Raw genomic sequence first — 20773 nt, forward strand, 5'->3', positions numbered from 1 at the left:
TTTTGATGCTTTTTGGTGGAAACAACTGAAAACCCCAGCTCCATCAAGGTCAGCTCCAGGACCAGTCAAATCAGAGGCTCAGTCATGTCACCAAAGACCCAGATTTTCTGATATTACTACTGAGCCATCTTTAGTATTTCTGCCTCATCCTCAGGTCAGCTTGTCTTAAGTCACTATGGCTGCAGCAATTGCAAGTGAAACATTCTCAAAATAGTTAAGGGGTAGAACTATGACATCTGTATCTCATTTTAGAGGCACCCAGCAGACTATCTTTGATCTTGCAAAAACCAAAACTGCATCTTACAAAAACCAAAACTGTGTCCTGTGTTCCTGACTACTCCACTCGAATCCTGGGAAAGATGAGTGGAATTACCGCTGTAATGGTATTTGCCCTCTGAAATTGGGTCTGGGCATGGACCCTCACTTCGGATAAACTTTGAGTCCCCAAGAGACTGAACTTAGGCAGAACTTGTTGTTGAGTAGGCCAATAACGGCTAACCCCTTTTCACATTCTGGCATACACCATAATATACACAGAAAATGATAATCCATTGTATGGCCCACAGGGATAAACCCAAGAGCTACCACTTGCCTGAAGGCATTGGCTGCCTCAGCCCTGCTCAGCTGTTCCAAGGATGAGGGAATTCACGTCAGAACACAGCTGTATTTTATTCATAGCACCTCAGTTGGGAAGCTCCTAGCGGGCAACCCACAGCATCTGCCAGTGATACAAAAGCAGATACTCAAACTAGGCAATCTATTAGCATAAGTAAATACCAAGAGACAGGAGACACAGTTTCTAAGTCAATGTTTGACCATAGTAATTCCTGCAAACTCTTTTCTGGTGTCTTTGTGCCTTGCACATGCTATTTCTCTCTTCGTGGTGTTTTCTTTAACACAACGTATTGGCTCAGACGGTAAAGCGTCTGCCTACAATGCGGGAGCCCTGGGTTCGATCCCTGGGTTGGGAAGATCCTCTGGAAAAGGAAATGGCAATCCACTCCAGTACTATTGCCTGGAAAATCCCATGGACAGAGGAGCCTGGTAGGCTACAGTCCATGGGGTTGCAAAGAGTCGGACACGACTGAGCGAATTCACTTCACTAATGGATAAGTAGAGTCACATATATCTCAGTTCAAAACCTCTACCACCCATCGGCTGTGTGTGTTTGTGTGTGTATGTGTGTGTGTGTAAGTAACTCAGTCGTATCTGATTCTTTGCGACCCCATGGACTATAGCCTGTCAGTCCATGGAATTCTCCAGGCCAGAATACTGGAGTACTGGGCAAATGAATTAACTCCTCTGAGCCTGTCTTCCCTATCCAAAGTGTAATACGACTACAACTCATTTTAAAGGGCTGTTTCTGAGGATTCGGTAAGATAATGAGATAAAATGGCCAGAACAATCCCCTGTGCACATAGTAAGTCCTCCTTAGATGTGAAGTCCGTCTGGCAAACTTCTACTCAAATGCCCCTGCTCCTCTGAAGATGTCCTTTAGGCGTTTCGATGGTGCTTCCTGGTTTTACGCTACTATTAAAACCGCGCAGCACCTTGTCATCAGTTCTTTGCCCGCAGCCCCCACCCCTCTTCCCTCAAAGAACTCTCAAAAGGCCAGTTTCGTCGTCCCGTACTTGGTCTCCGCTGGTAGTGGGCAAAACCCAGCTCCTCATAGGTGTCCCAGAGGCAGTTTGTTTTTGTTTTGGCTGACTTCGCTTAACGGATTGGGCGGGAGGAGCGCGGGCGAGCGGGAGGGCGCCGCCCACGGAGGAGAGGGGCGTGCCCGCCCCGGGTGCGCTCGCCCGATACTCCCCGGCGGGGGCCTCGGCCGCAGCCCCGGACCCACCCGGCTATAGCGAGGGAGCCCGCGCGCACCCACCGGGCCGGGTAGCGCCCTTACCCGGCCACCCACGCCCGCAGGGGCGAGTTTCGAGGCGAGGCAGGCTGAGGCGGCGGCGGCGGCCGCTGCCTCCGGGCGGGCGCCTGGGTTGCAGGCCCGGGGCTGCCCGCCCGCCCGGCGCGCGCCTCGCCTCGCCTCGCCCAGCACCCCGGTGCCCTCCCGACGCCGGCGGGCCCGCGAGCCTCGCGGACGTGACGCCGCGGGCGGAAGTGACGTTTTCCCGCGGTTGGACGCGGCGCTCGGTTGCCGGGCGGGGGAGGGCCGGCCCGGTTTTTTTCTCAGGGGAACGTTCAAATTATTTTTGTAACGGGAGTCGGCCGAGGACGGGGCGTGCCCGAGGTGCGCGCGTCCTCTCCCTTCTCCGGCCCCACTCCAGCACCCTCCGGCGCCTGCCCTGCGAGCGCGTCATGCCGCCCAAAACCCCCCGGAGAGCAGCCGCCGCCGCCGCGGAGCCCCCGCCGCCGCCGCCGCCCCCTGAGGAGGACCCCGAGCAGGACAGCGGCTCCGAGGACCTGCCTCTGGCCAGGTGAGCGGGCCGAGCCACCGGCGGCGGGCGGCGAGCGGGGAGGGCGCCCCGAGGCTGCGTCGGCGGCAGCCGCGGCGTCTAGGCGGGGGCGCGTCCCCGCGGGGCGCCGGTCCCGGCGGGAGGACGGTCCCCCCTCTACCACCCCTCGCGGCGGAGCGCCGGGAGGGAGCTGACAGGGGTCTGGGTGCGGGCGCCGCCTGGGAAGGGCGGCCGGGAGGGGGGTCTCGGCTCCAGCTTGACAGGTGTCGGGCGGGTGGGGCTCGGGTCGCTGAGCGAAGTGACAGGTGCCGCCTTTGCTCCGCGAGACGGCCCTGCGCATCCGGCGGGTGTTTCGAGACCCCATCACACGCAAAAGAGGAAAAAAAGAAAAGAACTAACTGGTGTTTGCTGGATAGGTTTTTCTCCCCGTTGAGATTTGTAGTCCTCCAGTGGTCTTTTGACTTTCTCTTTTGGTCTCTAGCGATGCAACAGTTGGAAGTGCCCCCCTCCCCCCACCGCCCCCGGGCGCGCAGCTGTATCTGAAGCCCAGTCCTGGGAGAGACAGTCAGAAAAGCCTTGGATGCAGCGGCAGAGATGCCCGCGGACGTGAAGGGCAGGGTCCTGGGTGTCGGTTACCCCCCAGGAAGCTCGGCTGAGGCGCCTTGTGGCGTTCTCTTAGAAGGGGCTTTTCGGTCTTGGGGATTCATGGCCATAGGTAGTGACTGGTGGAACGTAACTCTTTAGAAAGAACTCGTACCTGGGCAAAAATATTGTGAGACGTTTAGCCCAAGAGCTTAAAAGTTCCTGAACTTTTCTCTTGTTTTCTAGAACTCTTCTTGCGTATTTTCGTTGGCTTCAGCGTGCCTCGTTATTTCTTCCATTTTGCCTTTCGGCTTTGAGCCAGCAAGGATCCTGGTGTCCTTGTTTTTTTTTTTTTTTTTTTTTTTTTGTTTCGTTTGTTGGAGTACAAAACGAGTGTTTTTGTGCTCACGTGGAATTATTTTTCTTCTCGTAAGTGGATTCTAAATTTTAAGCAAGTCTACGATAATGCAGTGGAACTTTGACAGGGAGATAATGTATTGCAACATCTTATTTTTCTTGATTGTGATGCTTTATGGTTAGAACCAAAAATTGAGCGAGTATAATTATCCATTATTATTGTCAGAGTTGGCCCTGCTTTGAGACTGCACATCAATTACAGGGAAATGGGACTCCTTTCTGTCTCCCTCCCACAGTCCTAGCCGATCAGCAGGCCCTATTTCTCTCACCTTCCCCTGCGCTAAGAGAATTCGGGACAAATTGTTAAAGATTGGGAAAAGCTTTTGGAAATGGCTTGTGAAAGGCTATTAGAAATTCATATATGACTGTCTTATCAATTAAAAATCATTCTCACTAGTGGGAAAAAAAAAGAAAGCCCAGGGATGTTCTAGGAGAAGACATTAGTTTCTGATTAAACTCTGATATGTCCAGTATTTTCCAGTTTCCTTTTGGTAAGAGCAGTGAAGTCTACTGCAAAGAACCCTGTGTTATCCACAGAGCTTGGAAGCATTCTTGAATATTGTGGAGTAACCAGAAATACTGAAGTTCTGGCCAGCACCTGGGAAAAGAAAGTCTTTTTTTCCTTCTATTTTACAACATTTCATTTTATATACTTTAAATGATGAAACTATCACAAATTCTTTAAGTCAGAACCATGCAAGATAAAGTCTGTTCTTGATCTATCCTTACCCATAAAATGTGTCCTTATGGGCTATCAAACTACTGGTTAACTACTTAACAAAGATAGAACCACTGCCTGGCAGTCTGAAGCTGAGAACTTTACCTGGGGTGGGTTCAGGGCCCAGTCCAATTGCATTTCCAGTGATGGAGCCCATGCCTACTTTGAGAGTTGAGAGTTTACTTAAGGGAAACAGCACACCATCTTCATTCTTGAGATAACCAAAAGTTAATTATGTTTCAGAGAAGGGTTGGCAGTCTGGAATAGTGCTCAAGGGCAAGGATTATAGAGTTAGATTATTGGGTTTCTATCAGGGTTTCTGACATACTGTTTGTGATTTCAAGTGAGTGCTTTAACTTCTCTGATTTGGTATTTATCTGTAAAACAGGGTAAGAGGACTTACCTAATAGGCTGATGTGGGGATTCAATCTACCTTCATCTAAGGTACTTTGTGTGGGATCATAATAAATACTAAAAAATTATTAGCGATTCCTTGTACTATTATTATTAGAGGTCAAGTAGACATTAACTGATTGAAAAAGAATTAGCCAAGAAGAGTTTTTTGACTGCCTGTCTTGGTTAAGGAAAATCAGAAAGAAAGCTTGAATTTAATCATCATCTAAGAACTACTAGTAAGTAGATTAAATAAAACACTGTGAAGGGTAGACTGCATTTTAGCAAAAGTTAATGATATTGAATTGGTTTTGTAATATTATCTATTGCTTTCCTCTTGCTGTTAACCAACCCAACTTTCCCAGTTTTAGCTCTTGTACTTACTTTAAGCTACTTTGCTGCTCTGAAGTATGTGATTCACCAGACCAGCAAACATTTTTCACTGTGTGGTATTACCATTCTGGAAAGACTGAAAAAGATAAATATATGTTTAAATTCTAAGTGTAATTTTTTTCAAAGATAAATAAGATTCTAAAGTATTTAGTGATGCTGTCTTTCAGGATAGTGCTGTTCTATGCAAACTATTGAAACATATTTATCTAATTAATTTGATTGTAAATATGTGCCTATTATATATTTTTTCATTTGGTAGGCTTGAGTTTGAAGAAACTGAAGAACCTGATTTTACTGCATTATGTCAGAAATTAAAGATACCAGATCATGTCAGAGAAAGAGCTTGGTTAACTTGGGAAAAAGTTTCATCTGTGGATGGAGTATTGGTAAGGAATGTCAAAAATTTTTGAAAACTTTTTTTTAATTTCAGAAGTAATTTTTAATCACCATAGAAAATTTGGAAAGTGGAAAATTATAAAGCAAAGCTACTAATAATCCTATTACCCAGAGGTAATTTATTTCTGATAACATTAAAAATTAAAACCCAACTCTCCGTGTAAGCCCCTCACCAAAGTATTTTAAAACAAATCTTAGGTTTCATATTTTATTCATAAATAGTTCATTATGCTATAAAGACTTCTTAAAAAACAAAAAATGACTCAAAATAATTTTTAATATCATAATATATAATCAGTATTGAAATTTCCCGATTGCCTTATAATTATTTAGAATTCAGAATCTTGATAATATTTTGACATTCTATTTTTTCTTGAATACATGTACATATATATTAACATCTATGGATATAATAATATCACTAGCAAATAATTATTGACACTTTATATGTACTAGAGAATATTATAAGCATTTTGCAAATAACTCATCTGACAAGCCTTTAAGATGTGAAGTATAAAATCCTTATTTTACATGTAAAATGTAAAATCTTCATTTTATAAATGAAGATACTGAAGCTGAGTGAGACTGAGTAACTTAACTAAGGATCCCGACTAATAAGATCTAAAACACAGATTTGGGATCATACATATAGTTATATATGTAATTACATGTAGTTTTGTATCTTAAAAAAATGTTTTTTTCTTAACATGAGCATTTTATGTTGTTAAATATTTTTTGATGTATTTGATAATGTCATTTCCAGTGGTGTTATAATATTTTATCCATTAGCTGTATTCTGATTTGTTAGCTTTCTGTTATTTGACATTTCTCCCCCAACTTTTTGGAGCTGTAAAATAATGTGATAAACATCCTTATTCGTAAGAGTGATACCTGGTGCAAATTAAGTCTTCAATTATTTGTTAAATGGATTAATGAATGAATCTCTGATTATTAGGATAAATTCTTACAATTTGAATTACTGAGTCAAAAGCTATGAGCATTTATAAAACTTTTGGTAATTTTTGCTAAACTGCACTCTAATCACTTTTAATGAGTTTACATTTTCATTCAGCATTGTATTAGAGTACACTGCTTACTTGTTTTTTTACTGATCTGATCAACGCAGCAAACTATGTTTATATACATCCCATAAAAATACTATTTATAACTGTTAAAAAAAAGCTCTAGTGTTTTAGTCTGTTTGGACTATTAAAATAAATACCTTAGACTGGATAGCTTATAAACAATAGAAATTTATTTCTCACTGTTCTGGAGCTGGGAAGTCCAACATCATGATGCAGGCAGATTCTGGGTCTAGTAAAGGCACACTTCTTTATTCACAGGGAATTCACAGATAGTGCCTTGTCACTGGCCTTGGTTGGCAGAGCTGGTGGGAGCTTTTGCTGGCCTCTTTCAGAAGGGCACCGATTCCATTCATAAGGGCCCTTCCCTCCTGACTTAATCACTCCTGAAGGCTCTATTTCCTGATACCATCTTGTTGGGCATCAGGTTTTCAGCATCTGAATTTGAGGGGGACACAAGCATTCGGTCTGTCAGTTCAGTTGCTCAGTCGTGTCCGACTCTTTGCAACCCCATGAATCGCAGCACACCAGGCCTCCCTGTCCATCACCAACTCCCAGAATTCACTCAAACTCATGCCCATCGAGTCAGTGATGCTATCCAGCCATCTCATCCTCTGTCGTCCCCTTTTCCTCCTGCCCCCAATCCCTCCCAGCATCAGGGTCTTTTCCAATGAGTCAACTCTTCGCATGAGGGGGCCAAAGTATTGGAGTTTCAGCTTCAGCATCTGGTAATAAAGAAAAGAGGAACCTCACAATTTCCAAAGATCTGAACATACTCTAGAACTACATACTAAAAAGGCATTCTTCCAGTATCTTGGATGAATGACTTTGGTATTATCATCCCAAAGCACCTAATATATATTTCCACTGATTTGAGTACATCATGTACAAAGCTGTTTCTTTGCATGTGCTGTTAAAGAGAGTCATCACTCCTTCACTTCTCTCTCTTCCATAGATACTAGGCTTTTAGTTTTCAGAAAGTTGAGAAGGGGTAGTTGATTATAGACAGCATTGGTAAGTGCAGATAGTTGCCAATTTTTAAGTGAGTTGTGTTCCAGATCTCTTCAAAGTGAAAGTCACTCAGTTTTATGGAACTCTGATCCGTGGAATTCTCCAGGCCAGAATACTGGAGTGGGTAGCCTTTCCCTTCTCCAGGGGATCTTCCGAACCCAGGTCTCCCACATTACAGGTGGATTCTTAACCAGCTGAGCCACAAGGGAAGCCCAAGAATACTGGAGTGGGTAGCCTATCCCTTCTCCAGCGGATCTTCCTGACCCAGGAATCCAGATCTCTTAGTAAGTATAATAAGGTAGTTAGATTTGCAGGCTAGTTCACAGGAAACTTTTTTAAAAAGACTGAATTCTAGCAGTAATAGTTTTGGGCTTCAGCTTTCATATATACATATATAAATAAATAAATGTTACTGGTTTTTATCCTACCCTTTTCTTTCTCCTGGCTTTGTCCCTATCTTCCATGGGAACTGGCATAGTTTAAAACTCATCTCCTGATGATGCTCTTGATGGGGACTAGGAGATGAGAAGTCATTCCTGGTTGTGTGCTGAGGAAAATAAGAAAGGAATTTCACGTTACATTTGGAACTTGGGGCATCTTTTCGTTGGGTGCGACAGGATGATGTTGTATTTTTCTGTTACAGTTCACCAGACTCTTCCATAGAAATGTTATTTTCAGTGGTAGTTAAGTTTTGGAGAGTTGGCCTGATAATGTAATCTTCCTTTATACAGTAATTTCTAAGGGAGAATGTGACACAGTGAGTGCTGAGAAGCCAGAGAGTGACAAAATGAACCTGTTTCTGATGCAGCCATTCTAGTTGCACTTGGCTATCTTCTTTGAAACAAGAAGAATGTGGTAACAGGGTAATTTTTGGCAACTGAAAATAGATAATGTTTATTGAAACAAAGGATGGGTTAAGAGCAAGAATTTGTCATGAGACTGGACTGACTCAAGTTTCAAATCTACCATTTACTGCCTCTGTGATCTTGAAAAGGTACCTGAAATCTCCAAGTCTCAATTATCTTATTTGTAAATGGAACTAACAATAATTTCTGGGTCTTGGAGTTATTTGGTAGATTAAATTCATGCATATAAAGCATTTATTAGTGTAAATGAGTGCTTATATTTGGTCATGCAAGTAGAATATTCTTACTAATGAGCTACTGCAGAAAATCTTATATTAGTATTTTTTTTTTTTAAAGAATTTAAGGATCAGTTAAAATGGTTGAAGTTTTAAATGGATGTATAGTGATTCTGACGTGGCACTTTCATTAAAATGCATATTTTTAGGTTCTTGAGAGTAAAAAAAGTCGTTTATACATGCAGGAAAGCATATATTAATCCTTTTAAAGGAAAGGTTTGTGGTATTTTGTCTAGAAATTTCTCCTTTTTGTATAAATGTTTAGTAAGTGTGTAATATGTGGTTGCTGTCATATGATTAAATTGTGTTGATGCTGCTTACAGCATATGAATAAAATAAGAAATTGGTCAGATGTACTTCTCATACTGTGACTTATGGTAAATCAGTTGTTGGAATATTGGTTTTCTTCCTGCATCTTGAATCACAGTGTGGCAGAGAAGAAATAAACCTTGGGCCTCAGGGCAAAAAACTCTTATTGTAGTTGTAATATAGCTATATGATTTTAAGCAAATTGGTTAATCCCAATTAACCAGTTCTCAGTTTGCTCATAAGCAGAAATGATGTCTGAATATCAGCCTTTTAGGCTTTTGCATAGAGGGTTGTGTGTGTATTTGTATGTTTGTATGTTTATTTGTGTGTGTATATATTCAAGGGCTTTGAAATATATTACCCTTGATAGAAGCATTTTAGAGGTAATTACATTTAGAAAGATAATTGAAGAGAATAGTTTGGAATTAGAGTAAAACTAGGCATTCTATTTAAGCTGTGCTACAAAAATATGAAGAGGTTTCTTAATAATCTTAGCAGAAATATATTTTAAAATTATGTGTAATGAAAAATTTCTTTACCTGTAATTTTTTAGTCCTTAGTTATATATACACCCTATCTATTTGAAGATGGTGCTTATATTCTGATTGCTTGTGGGTTTTGCTGAGCAAAATACATTTAAGAACATGTTTGTGTGTGTGTCGTCAGTCGTATCTGACTCTCTGCGACCCCACGGACTGTAAACTGCTAAAGAACATGGATGTGAATGTTACATTGGTATTACAGATGTAGGATGTCTGCAGGTTCTTTTATTTCTGATTCTACTTCTAAGATTAATTTCTAAAGACATGTTATTTTGGAGAGTTTCAGATATTTATATAAGTAGGTTAAAGAAAATAGTATGAACTCTCACATACCTCTTAACCAGCTTCAGTAGTTATCAGTCATGGCCAAACTCTATTTCTCCCTGACTCCAGATTATTTTAAAGTAAATCCAAGATATGATGTTTCATCTATACATATTTCAGTATGTATGGGGGAAAAAAAAAGAACTCTTTAAAACAATGACCACAAGATATTTCCTGGTGTTCCTCTGATCAGGATTCCACACTTCCACTGTAGGGGTCATGGACTGAATCCCTGATTTGGAGACTAAGATCCTACAAGCTGCACCAGAAGATAATCCCCTCCAAACAACAGAAGCACCACAGTTCATCACACCTGATAAAATTAATGAAAATTCCTTAATATCAAATATCCATTGTTTGAATTATCTTGTTTCATAAATTCTTTTTTTCAGTAAGTTCAGGATTTAAATAAGGCCTACACATTGTGACTGGTTGATCTGTGTCTTAAAATCTCTTTCAGTCTGTAGATTTTACCTTTTCCTTTCCTCCCCCTTTTCCTTTCTTTTCTTTTTTTTTTTTCACTGTATTTGTGAAGAAACTGGAGTTTTTATCCTGTGAGATTTTTTACTGTGTGCATTATACCTCCTTCGTTGTTTACATATTTCCTAATTCTGTGTTTTTTAGAAATGATTCTAGAGGCCTGATCAGATCCTGGGTAGATATTTTTCAGAAATGCTTCAGAGATGTTTTTGTGTATGCCTATTGGTAGACACATAATGTCTTGTTCTCTCTCTTTTATTGTAAGCTATTATTGATGACCATTGACTGGAGCCATTAGAGGAACTAATCTTTCCCTTTTCAATTAATAGTTGTAATTCTTCTGTAAATAGAAACTTTGCTCCATCAAAGTTTATTCTGAAGTATAGATCATTCAGGAAAGGTAGGATAAGTGCTTTATTCTTTTTGTTTATTGACTAGTTTTCAAGCTGATGAGTTTGTCTCGTAACATTCCCCAAAAGTGACCAATGATTATAATCATCTTTTCAAGTATTAATATTATCTTATAATACCAATAGACCAGTTTGACTATACATAGACATTTAATAAGATCTTTACTCAAAGATAACATTCAGGTGATCCTTGAATAGTGTTGTGGTTAGGGGCAGCAAACCTCCACACAGTCGACAATCTGTATTACTTATGGTTGACCCTCTGTATACACAGTTTCTTCATATACATGGTTCCTCCATTTCTGTAGTTTCACATCCGAGAGTTTAGCCAATCTCAGCTCATGTAGTACTATAATATTTACTATTGGAAAAAAAATGCCTGTAGTGTAGTACTATAGTCTTGCAAGAGCTGACTCACTGGAAAAAACCTTGATGCTGAAAAAGATCAAAGGCAAGGTGGGGTGGGCGGCAGCAGAGGATAAGATGGTTAGATAGCATCACCAACTCAATGGACTTGAATTTGAGCAAATTCTAGGAGATAGTGAAGGACAGGGAAGCCTGGCATGCTGCGGTCCATGGGGTCACAAAGAGTTGGACACAACTTAGTGACTGGAAAACAACAGTAGTCTTTACTAACTGAAAATATATATATAACACACAGTTTGCAGCCATGTTCTTCAAGAGTCAGCTGTATTTTGTAATTTCAAGAATGAAATGGAAATAAGATCATGTAGTATTTAACCTTAGGGATTGTCTTTTTTTTTCACTAAGCATAATTCCCTGGAGACACACTGATGTTAAATGTCATTATATTTGTTTGCTAAGGGTGCCGTAAAAAAATACCACAGACTGAGTGGCTCAGACAACAGAAATGTGTTTTCTCCCAGTTCTGGAGGCTGGAAGTCCGAGATAAACTATGGGCAAGTTTGGTTTCTTCTGCAGCCTCCCTCCTTGGTTTGCAGATGGCTGCTGCCTTGTCTTCTGGAATGGTTTTCCTGTGCACAAATCCCTGGTGCCCTTTTGGGTGTCCAGACTTCTGTTCACGTAAGGATGCTAGTCAGATTCAATTAGCTTTACACTTCTGTCCTCATTTTAACTTATGTACCACTTGAGACCCTATCTCCAAACAGTTATGTTCTCAGATACTTAGGGGTCCAGCTTCAGCATAGGAGTTTTGTGGAGGGAACTCAATCCAGCTCGTTGAAAATAGTTTGTTTCTTTGTTATTTTTTGGTAGTATTCCATGGTATGGCTGGACCACAGTTTGTTTAACCATTCACTTATTGAAAGGTGGCTGTGTTGTTTGTAGGTTTTAGCTACTATGAATGAAGCTTCTCTATCTGTATCATTTGTTAATAGATTTTTATTGTGGACATGAGTTTTCCACTCTTTAAACACCAAGGAGTGTTGTTGTTGGATCCTATTGCAGAGATCCTGTGGTAAAAGTGTGTTCATTTTTGTAGGAAACTTCCAAATTGTGCCCAGAGTGGTGGTACCATTCAAGAAAGCACTGCTGCTTTCACATTTTTGCGAGCATTTGGTATTGTCACTGTCTTGCATTTTGGCTATTCTAATAGGTGTGACATCTCACTGTTTTAATCTGTAATTCTCTTAACGGTGTATGATGCTGAACATCTTTTCATATGCTTATTTGCCATCTGTACATCTTCTTTGGAGAGGTGTTGACACCTTGTGCCAATTTTTTAATCTGTTGTTTATATTTACTCATTATTGAGTTTTAGGAGGAGTTTGTGTGTTTTAGAAAACAGTCCTCTTTAGATATTCCTTTTGCCAGTATTTTCTCCCATGCTGTGGCTTAACTTCTCATTCTCTTGACAGGGTCTTTCGTTGAGCAGAAGTAATTTTAATAAAGTCCAGGTTATAAATTCTTTTATGAATCATGCCTTTGGTATTGTATCATTATCACTGCCATCACACTTCCTGATTTCAAACTATTGCACAGCTGTAGTCATCAGAATAGAATGGGATTTAGTATTCAGACAGACACATAGATCAAGAGAAAAGAAAAGAGAGCCCAGAAATAAACCCCTGCACATATATGGTCAGTTAATTTATGACAGAAGAAGCCAAGAATATTCAATAGTGATAAGACCATCTCTTCAGTAAAGGGTTCTGGGAAAACTGGACCACTGTCTCAGACTATAGATAAAAATTAACTCATATTGGATTAAGAGACTTGATAGACGTAAGAAGCCAGAAATTCCTAGAGGAAAACATAGGTGCAGGCTCCTTGACCACCGTCTTGGCGATGATTTTTTGACACCCAAAGCAGAGCAAACAAAAGCAAAAATAAACAAGTAGAACTACATCAAAATAAAGAGCTTCTGATAGGAAAGGAAACATTGACAAAATAAAAAGGCAACCTACCAGTTGGGAGAAAATATTTGCAAATCTTGTATCTAATAAGGAGTTACTATCCAAAATACTTAAAGAACAAACAATCCAGTTTAAAAAAAATGGGATGACGGACTGAATAGGTATTTTTCCGTGGAAGACACACAGATGGGTAACAAGTACATGGTGCTTAACCTCTAATCACCAGGGAAATGCACATCAAAACCACAGTAAAATACCACTCCCATCTGTTAGAATGGTTATTATCAAAAAGACAAGAAGTAACAAGCGTTGGTGACAATATAGAGAAAAGGGAACAGTACATTGTTGTTAAGAATGTATATTGGTGCGTCCATTGTGAAAAACCATACCTAGGGAGGAGAGATCACGATGGAGTAGACCTTCACTCACCAACACGTCAAAACCACAACTACATATAGAGCGGTGCTTGGTAAAACTGATTTGGGAACTAGCCAGATGGCTCTCTCACAACCGAGGCTGTAAAGGAAGAACTACACAAAGGCTGGCAGAAAGGGAGGAGAAGCAGTCTGGTCTGGTCAGGACTTGCACCCGCTAGTGGAGGGTATAGAAGGGGAGGGAGATGGCACAGGCTTGGGGGTTTTCCCTGGGGGAGTGAGGGATTTGAGCCACGTACTAGGCAACCTAGCCCACGGGTCCAACACTGGGAAGACGACCCCTTGAGCTGGTTTGGAAACTACTGGGGCTTACCAGAGGGCTCTAAGAAACCAAGTCTCGGCCCTTGAAGGACATGCACAGACTTGCCTCCTCCCGGTCACAGCACAGAGTCAGCAGATGGAAAACTTCCTGGCCCGGCTTACCAGGACCATCCCAGTGTATCCTGCAGCCTGCTCAGGGCTCCTGCTCCAGCGCCTCTTGCCCTGGCGCTGCACCCACTGAGGCACGGGGTGCTCCTGAGAGTGTGCTCACTTGGAGGGCTGCGAGCCTGCTTGCACCCTGCCCCGACTCTGACCAGTGTGGAGGCAGACATTGCCAGCCTGGGTGTCAGTGTATCCCAGGCGGAGAATGTTGTCACTTGGTAGGCCGACCTTGCGCACACTTGAGGGGAAGTAAAACTAGCTCTAGGGTGGGACCTGCCATCGCAGGCTTGTGTGTCCCTGCGCGCATCTGGAGGGGAGTGAAACCGGGCCAGTGAGCGCAGGCGCCCGCTCAAGTCCTGACCCGGCCTCTAAGCAAGGCATGCACGCCAGGGGTTGGGGAGGGAGAGAAACCAGCACAGAAGTTCAGCCCCGTGTCCTCAGACCTGGACGCGCCCCATACCTAGACAGGGTCTCCTGTCAGAAACCCACTTGCCTCAGTACACTTCGTTCCAGCCGCTGGAGCCCCGCCCCCACCCCTTATAGGGTGGAGACTGCCCTTGAGCAGAGAAGCCCCAGTTCGGACTGTAGCTGCTCCAACTCCAGGCCACCAGAATGATGGCTGCCCGCCCAGCCCAGGGGAAAACAGCCTGCGTTCGCTCGCTTGTGATCCAGCAGCTCGCAGACCAGAGCCACTGGGCACAGGCAAACCGCATTGGGACACCCCCACACGAGGCCATACCTCCAAGACTGGGATAGGTAACTGTCTCATCTAATTTCATGGTGACAGAAGGCTGAACAAAATGAGAAGACTGAGGACTGTATTTCAAATGAAAGGGCAGGAACCCCTGAAAAAAATCTGATGAAACGAGGTAAATACCTTATAAAGAATCCAATAGAATGCTAACTGAATTGGGGAAAAGAATAGATGAACACAGAATTTTAACAAGGGATTAGAAAACACATACAAAAAGAACCAGTCAGAGCTAGAAAACAGGATTACTGAAATGAAAAACACTAGAGAAAATTAACAGCAGGTTAGGTGATACAGAAGAGTGCATAAGGTATCTGATAGAATAATGGAAATCACTTGGTCCCAACAGCAAAAAGAAAAAAAATTTTTAATGAGAATTGTTTAAGAGACTTTGGGTGCAACATTAGGTGTACTAAAAATCACATTAATAGGGGTCCCAGAAAGAGAAGAGAGGGAGAAAGAGGTAGAAAATTTATCTCATGAAATTATGGCCAAAAACTTCCCAAACAGAGACAGGAAACAGACATCCAGGTGCAGGAAACAAAGTCACAGACAGTATGAACCCAAGGCATATCATAATTAAAATGGCAACAGTTAAAGAGAGAATTCAAAAGACAGCAAGGAAAAAAGAGTCACATACATTTCTATTATAATAATGTCTTCTTTTTCACTCTCTTTTTAAAAGTTAATCTGGCTGTAGGCTTTTTTATTTTATTGATCTTTTTAAAGTATCAGCTTTTGATTTCCTTGGATTTTCTGTTGATTTTCTATTTTCAGTGATTCTTTTGTATTTAGCTGACCTTTTGTATTGAAATGTTTAAATTCCCTTCTTACTTCCTTCTGTGTATATTGTTTGTTTTCTTTGTCATTACTATGGGGATTACATTTAGCATCTTAAAGTTTTATACTCTAATTTGAATTTTTTCAAGCTTAACTTCAATAATATAGAAAATTATACTTCATTAGCCCTGTCCACACTCCTTTCAGTTATTGATGTCACAAAAGTATGCCTTTTTATATTGAGAGTCCCAAAACAAACTAATGATTTTTTAATGCATCACTCTCTTAAATTATATAGAAACAAAATTCCTACTACTGTTATTGTAGTAGTAATATCTTTTCTATCTTTTCTTCATCAATTTTTCAGCACTCAACGTTCTTTATAGTCCAACTCTCGCATCCATACATGACCACTGGAAGAACCATAGCCTTGACTAGATGGACCTTTGTTGACAAAGTAATGTCTTTACTTTTTAATATGCTATCTAGGTTGGTCATAGCTTTTCTTCCAAGGAGTAAGGGTCTTAATTTCATGGCTGCAGTCACCATCTGCAGTGGTATTGGAGCCCCAAAAAATAAAGTCAGCCACTATTTCCCCATCTATTTACCATGAAGTGATGGGACCAGATGTCATGATCTTAGTTTCCTGAATGTTGAACTGTAAGCCAACTTTTTCACTCTCCTCTTTCACTTTCATCAAGAGGCTTTTTAGTTCTTCTTCACTGTCTGCCATAAGGGTGGTGTCATCTGCATATCTGAGGTTATTGATATTTCTCCCGGAAATCTTGATTCCAGCTTGTGCTTCTTCCAGCCCAGCGTTTCTCATGATGTACTCTGCATAGAAATTAAATAAGCAGGGTGACAATATCCAGCCTTGACGTACTCCTTTTCCTAGTTGGAACCAGTCTGTTGTTCCATGTCCAGTTCTAACTGTTGCTTCCTGACGTGCATAGAGGTTTCTCAAGAGGCAGGTCAGGTGGTCTGGTATTCCCATCTCTTTCAGTATTTCCCACAGTTTATTGTGATCCGCACAAAGTCCAAGGCTTTGGCGTAGTTAATAAAGCAGAAATAGATGTTTTTCTGGAACTCTCTTGCTTTTTCAATGATCCAGGAGATGTTGGCAATTTGATCTCTGGTTCTTCTGCCTTTTCTAAAACCAGCTTGAACATCTGGATGTTCACGGTTCACGTATTGCTGAAGCCTGGCTTGGAGAATTTTGAGCATTACTTTACTAGCATGTGAGATGAGTGCAATTGTGTGGTAGTTTGAGCACTCTTTGGCATTGCCTTTCTTTGGGATTGAGATGGATGCCCTTTATTTCTTTTTCTTAGCCAATTGCCCTGGCTAGAACCTCTGATACATTGTTACCTTTTTCCTGAACTTAGTGGGAAAACATTCAGTCTTACTGTTACCTATGATGTGGGCTTTCTGGAGATGCCTTTGTCAGGTTGAGGAACTTCTTTTTTGTTCCAGTTTTGTTGAGTATTTTGTCAAATGGTTTGGGATTTTGTCAAATGATTTTTTTCTGCATCTATTGAGACAACTGTATGTTTTTTCTCCTTGTTAAAATGTATTATATTCTTCTGAGATTTTAAACCAACATTGTGTTTCTAGGAAAAGTTTCACTTGTTTATGGTACGTAATTATTCTTATATATATATATACACATATATTTACATTTTGTTTCCTTGTATTTTGTTCAGCATTTTTATGCATTTGTTCATAAGAGATTTGATCTCTATCTTCTTTCCTTACAGTGTCTTGTCTGATTTTAGTGTCAGGGTAGTACTGACTGCTGAAGGAGATGGGAATTGTTTCCTTCTCTTCAGCTTTTATGGAGCATTTTGGTTAATTGATGGGCTTCCCTGGTGGCTCAGATGGTAAAGCATCTGTCTGCAGTGCAGGAGACCAGGGTTTGATCCCTGGGTTGGGAAGATCCCCTGGAGAAGGAAATGGCAACCCTCTCCAGTACTCTTGCCTAGAAAATCCCATGGATGGAGGAGCCTGGCAGGCTACAGTCCATGGGATCTTGAAGAGTTGGACACAACTGAGTGACTTCACTTTCACTTGGTGGTGGTGCTCCTGCTAAGTCACTTCAGTCGTGTCTGACTCTTTGCAACCCCCTAGACGGTAGGCCACCAGGGTCCCCTGTCCCTGGGATTCTCCAGGCAAGAACACTGGAGTGGGTTGCCATTTCCTTCTCCAATGCATGAAAGTGAAAAGTGAAAGTGAAGTCGCTCAGTCGTGTCCAACTCTTCCTGACCCCATGACTGCAGCCTACCAGGCTCCTCTGTCCATAGGATTTTCCAGGCAAGAGTCTGGAGTTGGGTGTCATTGCCTTCTCCGTTCACTTGGTGAATTGATACTAATTCTGCTTTAGATGTTTGAATTCATCAATGAAACCAGCTGAGCCTGGACTTTTCTCTGTGGAGAGGTTTTACAATTACTAGCCTAGTCTCGTAACTTTGTTACAGGTCTTTTCAAATTGTCAGTTTCTTTTTGTGTTGGTTTGGTCATCTCTGTCTTTTTAGAAGTTTGTCCATTTAATCTAAATTATCTGATTTGTCAGCAGGCAGTGGCTTATAGCATTCCTGTTATGATTCTTTTTAAAATTTCTATAAGGTTGGTCTTAATATCCTTATGTCATTTCTAATTTTAACTAATTTGAATCTTTTTTCTTGATCAATCTTTTTTTCAAAAAACCAATTTTTGGTTTTGTTGACTTTTCTCTACTTTTATACTCTGTAAATTTAATCAAACCATTTCTTCCCTCTTCACCATTTAGTGTCTTAAACTTAATATATATGTCGGATAGCATTATTAAAGTTCATCATGAGCTTTCATCATGAACTACTCAGATATATCTAACATGTAATTGTAGATAATTGTTATAATAATATGTAATTTGACTGCTATTTTTACTGCAGCATATATTGTTTTTTCTGAGGACCCATGGAAGGAATTTTACTCTCATCTCTGAATGAAGACTAGCTAGGCTTCTTCGGAGAAGAAATTTTATTTTATTTTGTGGTCATTATGACTCTTGTAACTGTTAACAGATTTGAATGCCAACTTTCAAGGCATAGCATGTAGTTCTTCTCACTAACATCTTTCTTGTCATTTTTTTCCATTTTTCTATATTTCCCTTTCAGTATTTCAAAGAAATATATATTTCTATATGAACATGCATATATAAATGTATATTTATATATAAACACACATATATAGTCGAAACTCATAGTATTAAAGTGAGAAGTGAATATCCATTGCTCTCTTTGTATTCCCACCTTTATAGAAATAACCACTGATAAATTTTTATTCATTCTGCCCCTCTAACCCTTCCTCATTTCCCCCTTCACACACACACACACACACACACACACACACACACACACACAGGATTTTTTTTTTCCACTGAGGTTTTATTATTTATTTATACTTTTTAACCAATTTAAGTAATTATTGATGCTTTTGGAATAGGCAATAGATTCAGATGGTTTAAGATTCAAAAGAAATAAAAATGTAAGCAATGAAAACCTCTCTCATTCTTTCCCCTAAGTTACCTACTTCTCCTCCATAGGCAGCTAATAAAAGTTTCTAGTTTTTGTGTTTTTCTGTACCTTGCTTTTTTCATGTAGTGAAGAGTACCTCTCCTTCTGTGTTTAGCTTAATCTTTTTAGCGGATGTATTTTCCATTGTATGGACATGTAATTTATTTATATATTCCCCTATTAACAAACATTTAGTTTATTTTTGAACATTTGATACTACAAACTGCTGCAGTGAATAGCTTTATATATACATTTAGTGCACAAATAAGAGTACTTTTGTAATGTTGGTTCCTAGAAGTGAAACCACTGGGTCAGAAGACATTTCACATTTACAAAATTTAATAGATTATGTCTTTGTTCATAGGATAGTATCTTGCTGATATCTCGCTTTTCCAATAAGGCCTAGCACTGTTTAATACTATGCTCTGCCCTAGTTCTCCCTTAGATTTTCTCTTCACCTTACCCTGCTTTTTGTTTTTAATTGAAGTTTACAGTGTGGTATTGGTTTCTGGTGTACAGTAAAGTGATTCAGTTCTGTGTGCGTGTGTTCTTTTTCAAATTCTTTTCCATTATGGGTTATAACAAGATATTGAATATCTTGTTTCTCCCAAGCTCTTTCCCTTTTGGTAACCCATAAGTTTGTTTGCTATGTCTGTGAGTCTTGTTCTGTTTTGTCTGTGAGTTCATTTGTATCGGTTTTTAGATTCCACACGTAAGTGATATTATATGAGATTTGTCTTTGACTTAACTTTGTATGATTAGGTCCGTCCATGTTGCTGCAAATGGCATTAATGATTTCCTTCTCTTATATGGCTGAGTGACATTTAGTTGGTTATATATACACCACATCTTCTTTATTCATTCACCTCTCTTTATTCTGCATGTTAGAAGTAGATACCAGAAGAATGGTAGCTACCAGAAGAATATATCACATTCCATATAGCACCTTTTCCCCTTAGGATTGAAATGACTGTGGAGAGTTACAGGCTTCCAGGTTTGCTAGGGTATCTTCAACTTCAATTTAATAGGACCGTTTGTTTTTCTGTACTTTAAACATCTTTATGCCCTATATAATTTAGATACAACAGGTGTTGTTTTGAAAGAAGTGATTATAAATACTCTCTCAGTGAATCAGTTTTTTTCCTTATGTACATTATAATTTTAAAGGCCTGATATTCATAATTATTGATGTTCAGATTGGTAATTATTTCTATCACATGTTCAGCTATAAACAAGTAGTCAAGTTTATATGAGACCTAGATATTTAGGAGAGTTTTGAAGTGAGTTATTTTTGTCAAAAATGCCTGTCCCTTTTCTGTTTTACCTCTTTTCAGTATGTGCCTTGATTTTTCTCATTCTGCAAACCATTTTTAAGATAAGTTGAATCAGATTTATATTGCAGTCAGAAACCACCAAACTTTCCCCCACCTTAGATCTCTTTTAGAAAGTGTACCAAACTTTATTAAATAAAAATTTTTCCTAATTTTATTCAAGCCTGACAGCCCTTGCTTTTTATCAGTATAAAGGTAAATTGTGTTACCTTGCTGCATTGAATTCTAGCAAAGGTGAAACACTTGCTACTTTAGTTACTAAGGCATTATTGAAAGTAAACATATGGGTTCGCTTAAGTTTTAAAAAATTTAAGCAAATTTGCCAAAGATTATCATTTTATGATTTGAACCCTAGAGACTCCCAGACCACAGGACTTCAGTGATCAATGATCTCTTTCATTTTCCCTTCCAACTAAGATTCTTTTATTCTAATGCCAACTCATTTATTCAGTAGTTATGTTTTCATTTTTTCAAATGATACTGGTGGAATGAATGGACATGTTAACTTTGAAAAATACCATTTATACACATAATTAAATCTGAGTTGTAGTAATTGACTTCCTCACT

General features: G+C 40.2%; 1 protein-coding gene across 2 annotated transcripts in view; it reads left to right on the plus strand.

The window, feature by feature from the left end:
- Positions 1-1767: 1767 nt before the first annotated feature.
- Positions 1768-20773, plus strand: part of RB1 (RB transcriptional corepressor 1) — a 119269-nt gene continuing 100263 nt past the window's right edge. For both annotated transcript variants that reach the window (XM_069601319.1, XM_069601318.1), the window contains exons 1-2: positions 1768-2423; positions 5165-5291. In XM_069601319.1, coding sequence (XP_069457420.1) covers positions 2305-2423; positions 5165-5291 — 246 coding nt within the window. In that variant the 5' untranslated portion in view covers positions 1768-2304. The remainder of the gene's footprint in view (positions 2424-5164; positions 5292-20773) is intronic.

Source organism: Ovis canadensis, chromosome 10 (assembly GCF_042477335.2).
Source record: "Ovis canadensis isolate MfBH-ARS-UI-01 breed Bighorn chromosome 10, ARS-UI_OviCan_v2, whole genome shotgun sequence".
NCBI lineage: Eukaryota > Metazoa > Chordata > Mammalia > Artiodactyla > Bovidae > Ovis > Ovis canadensis.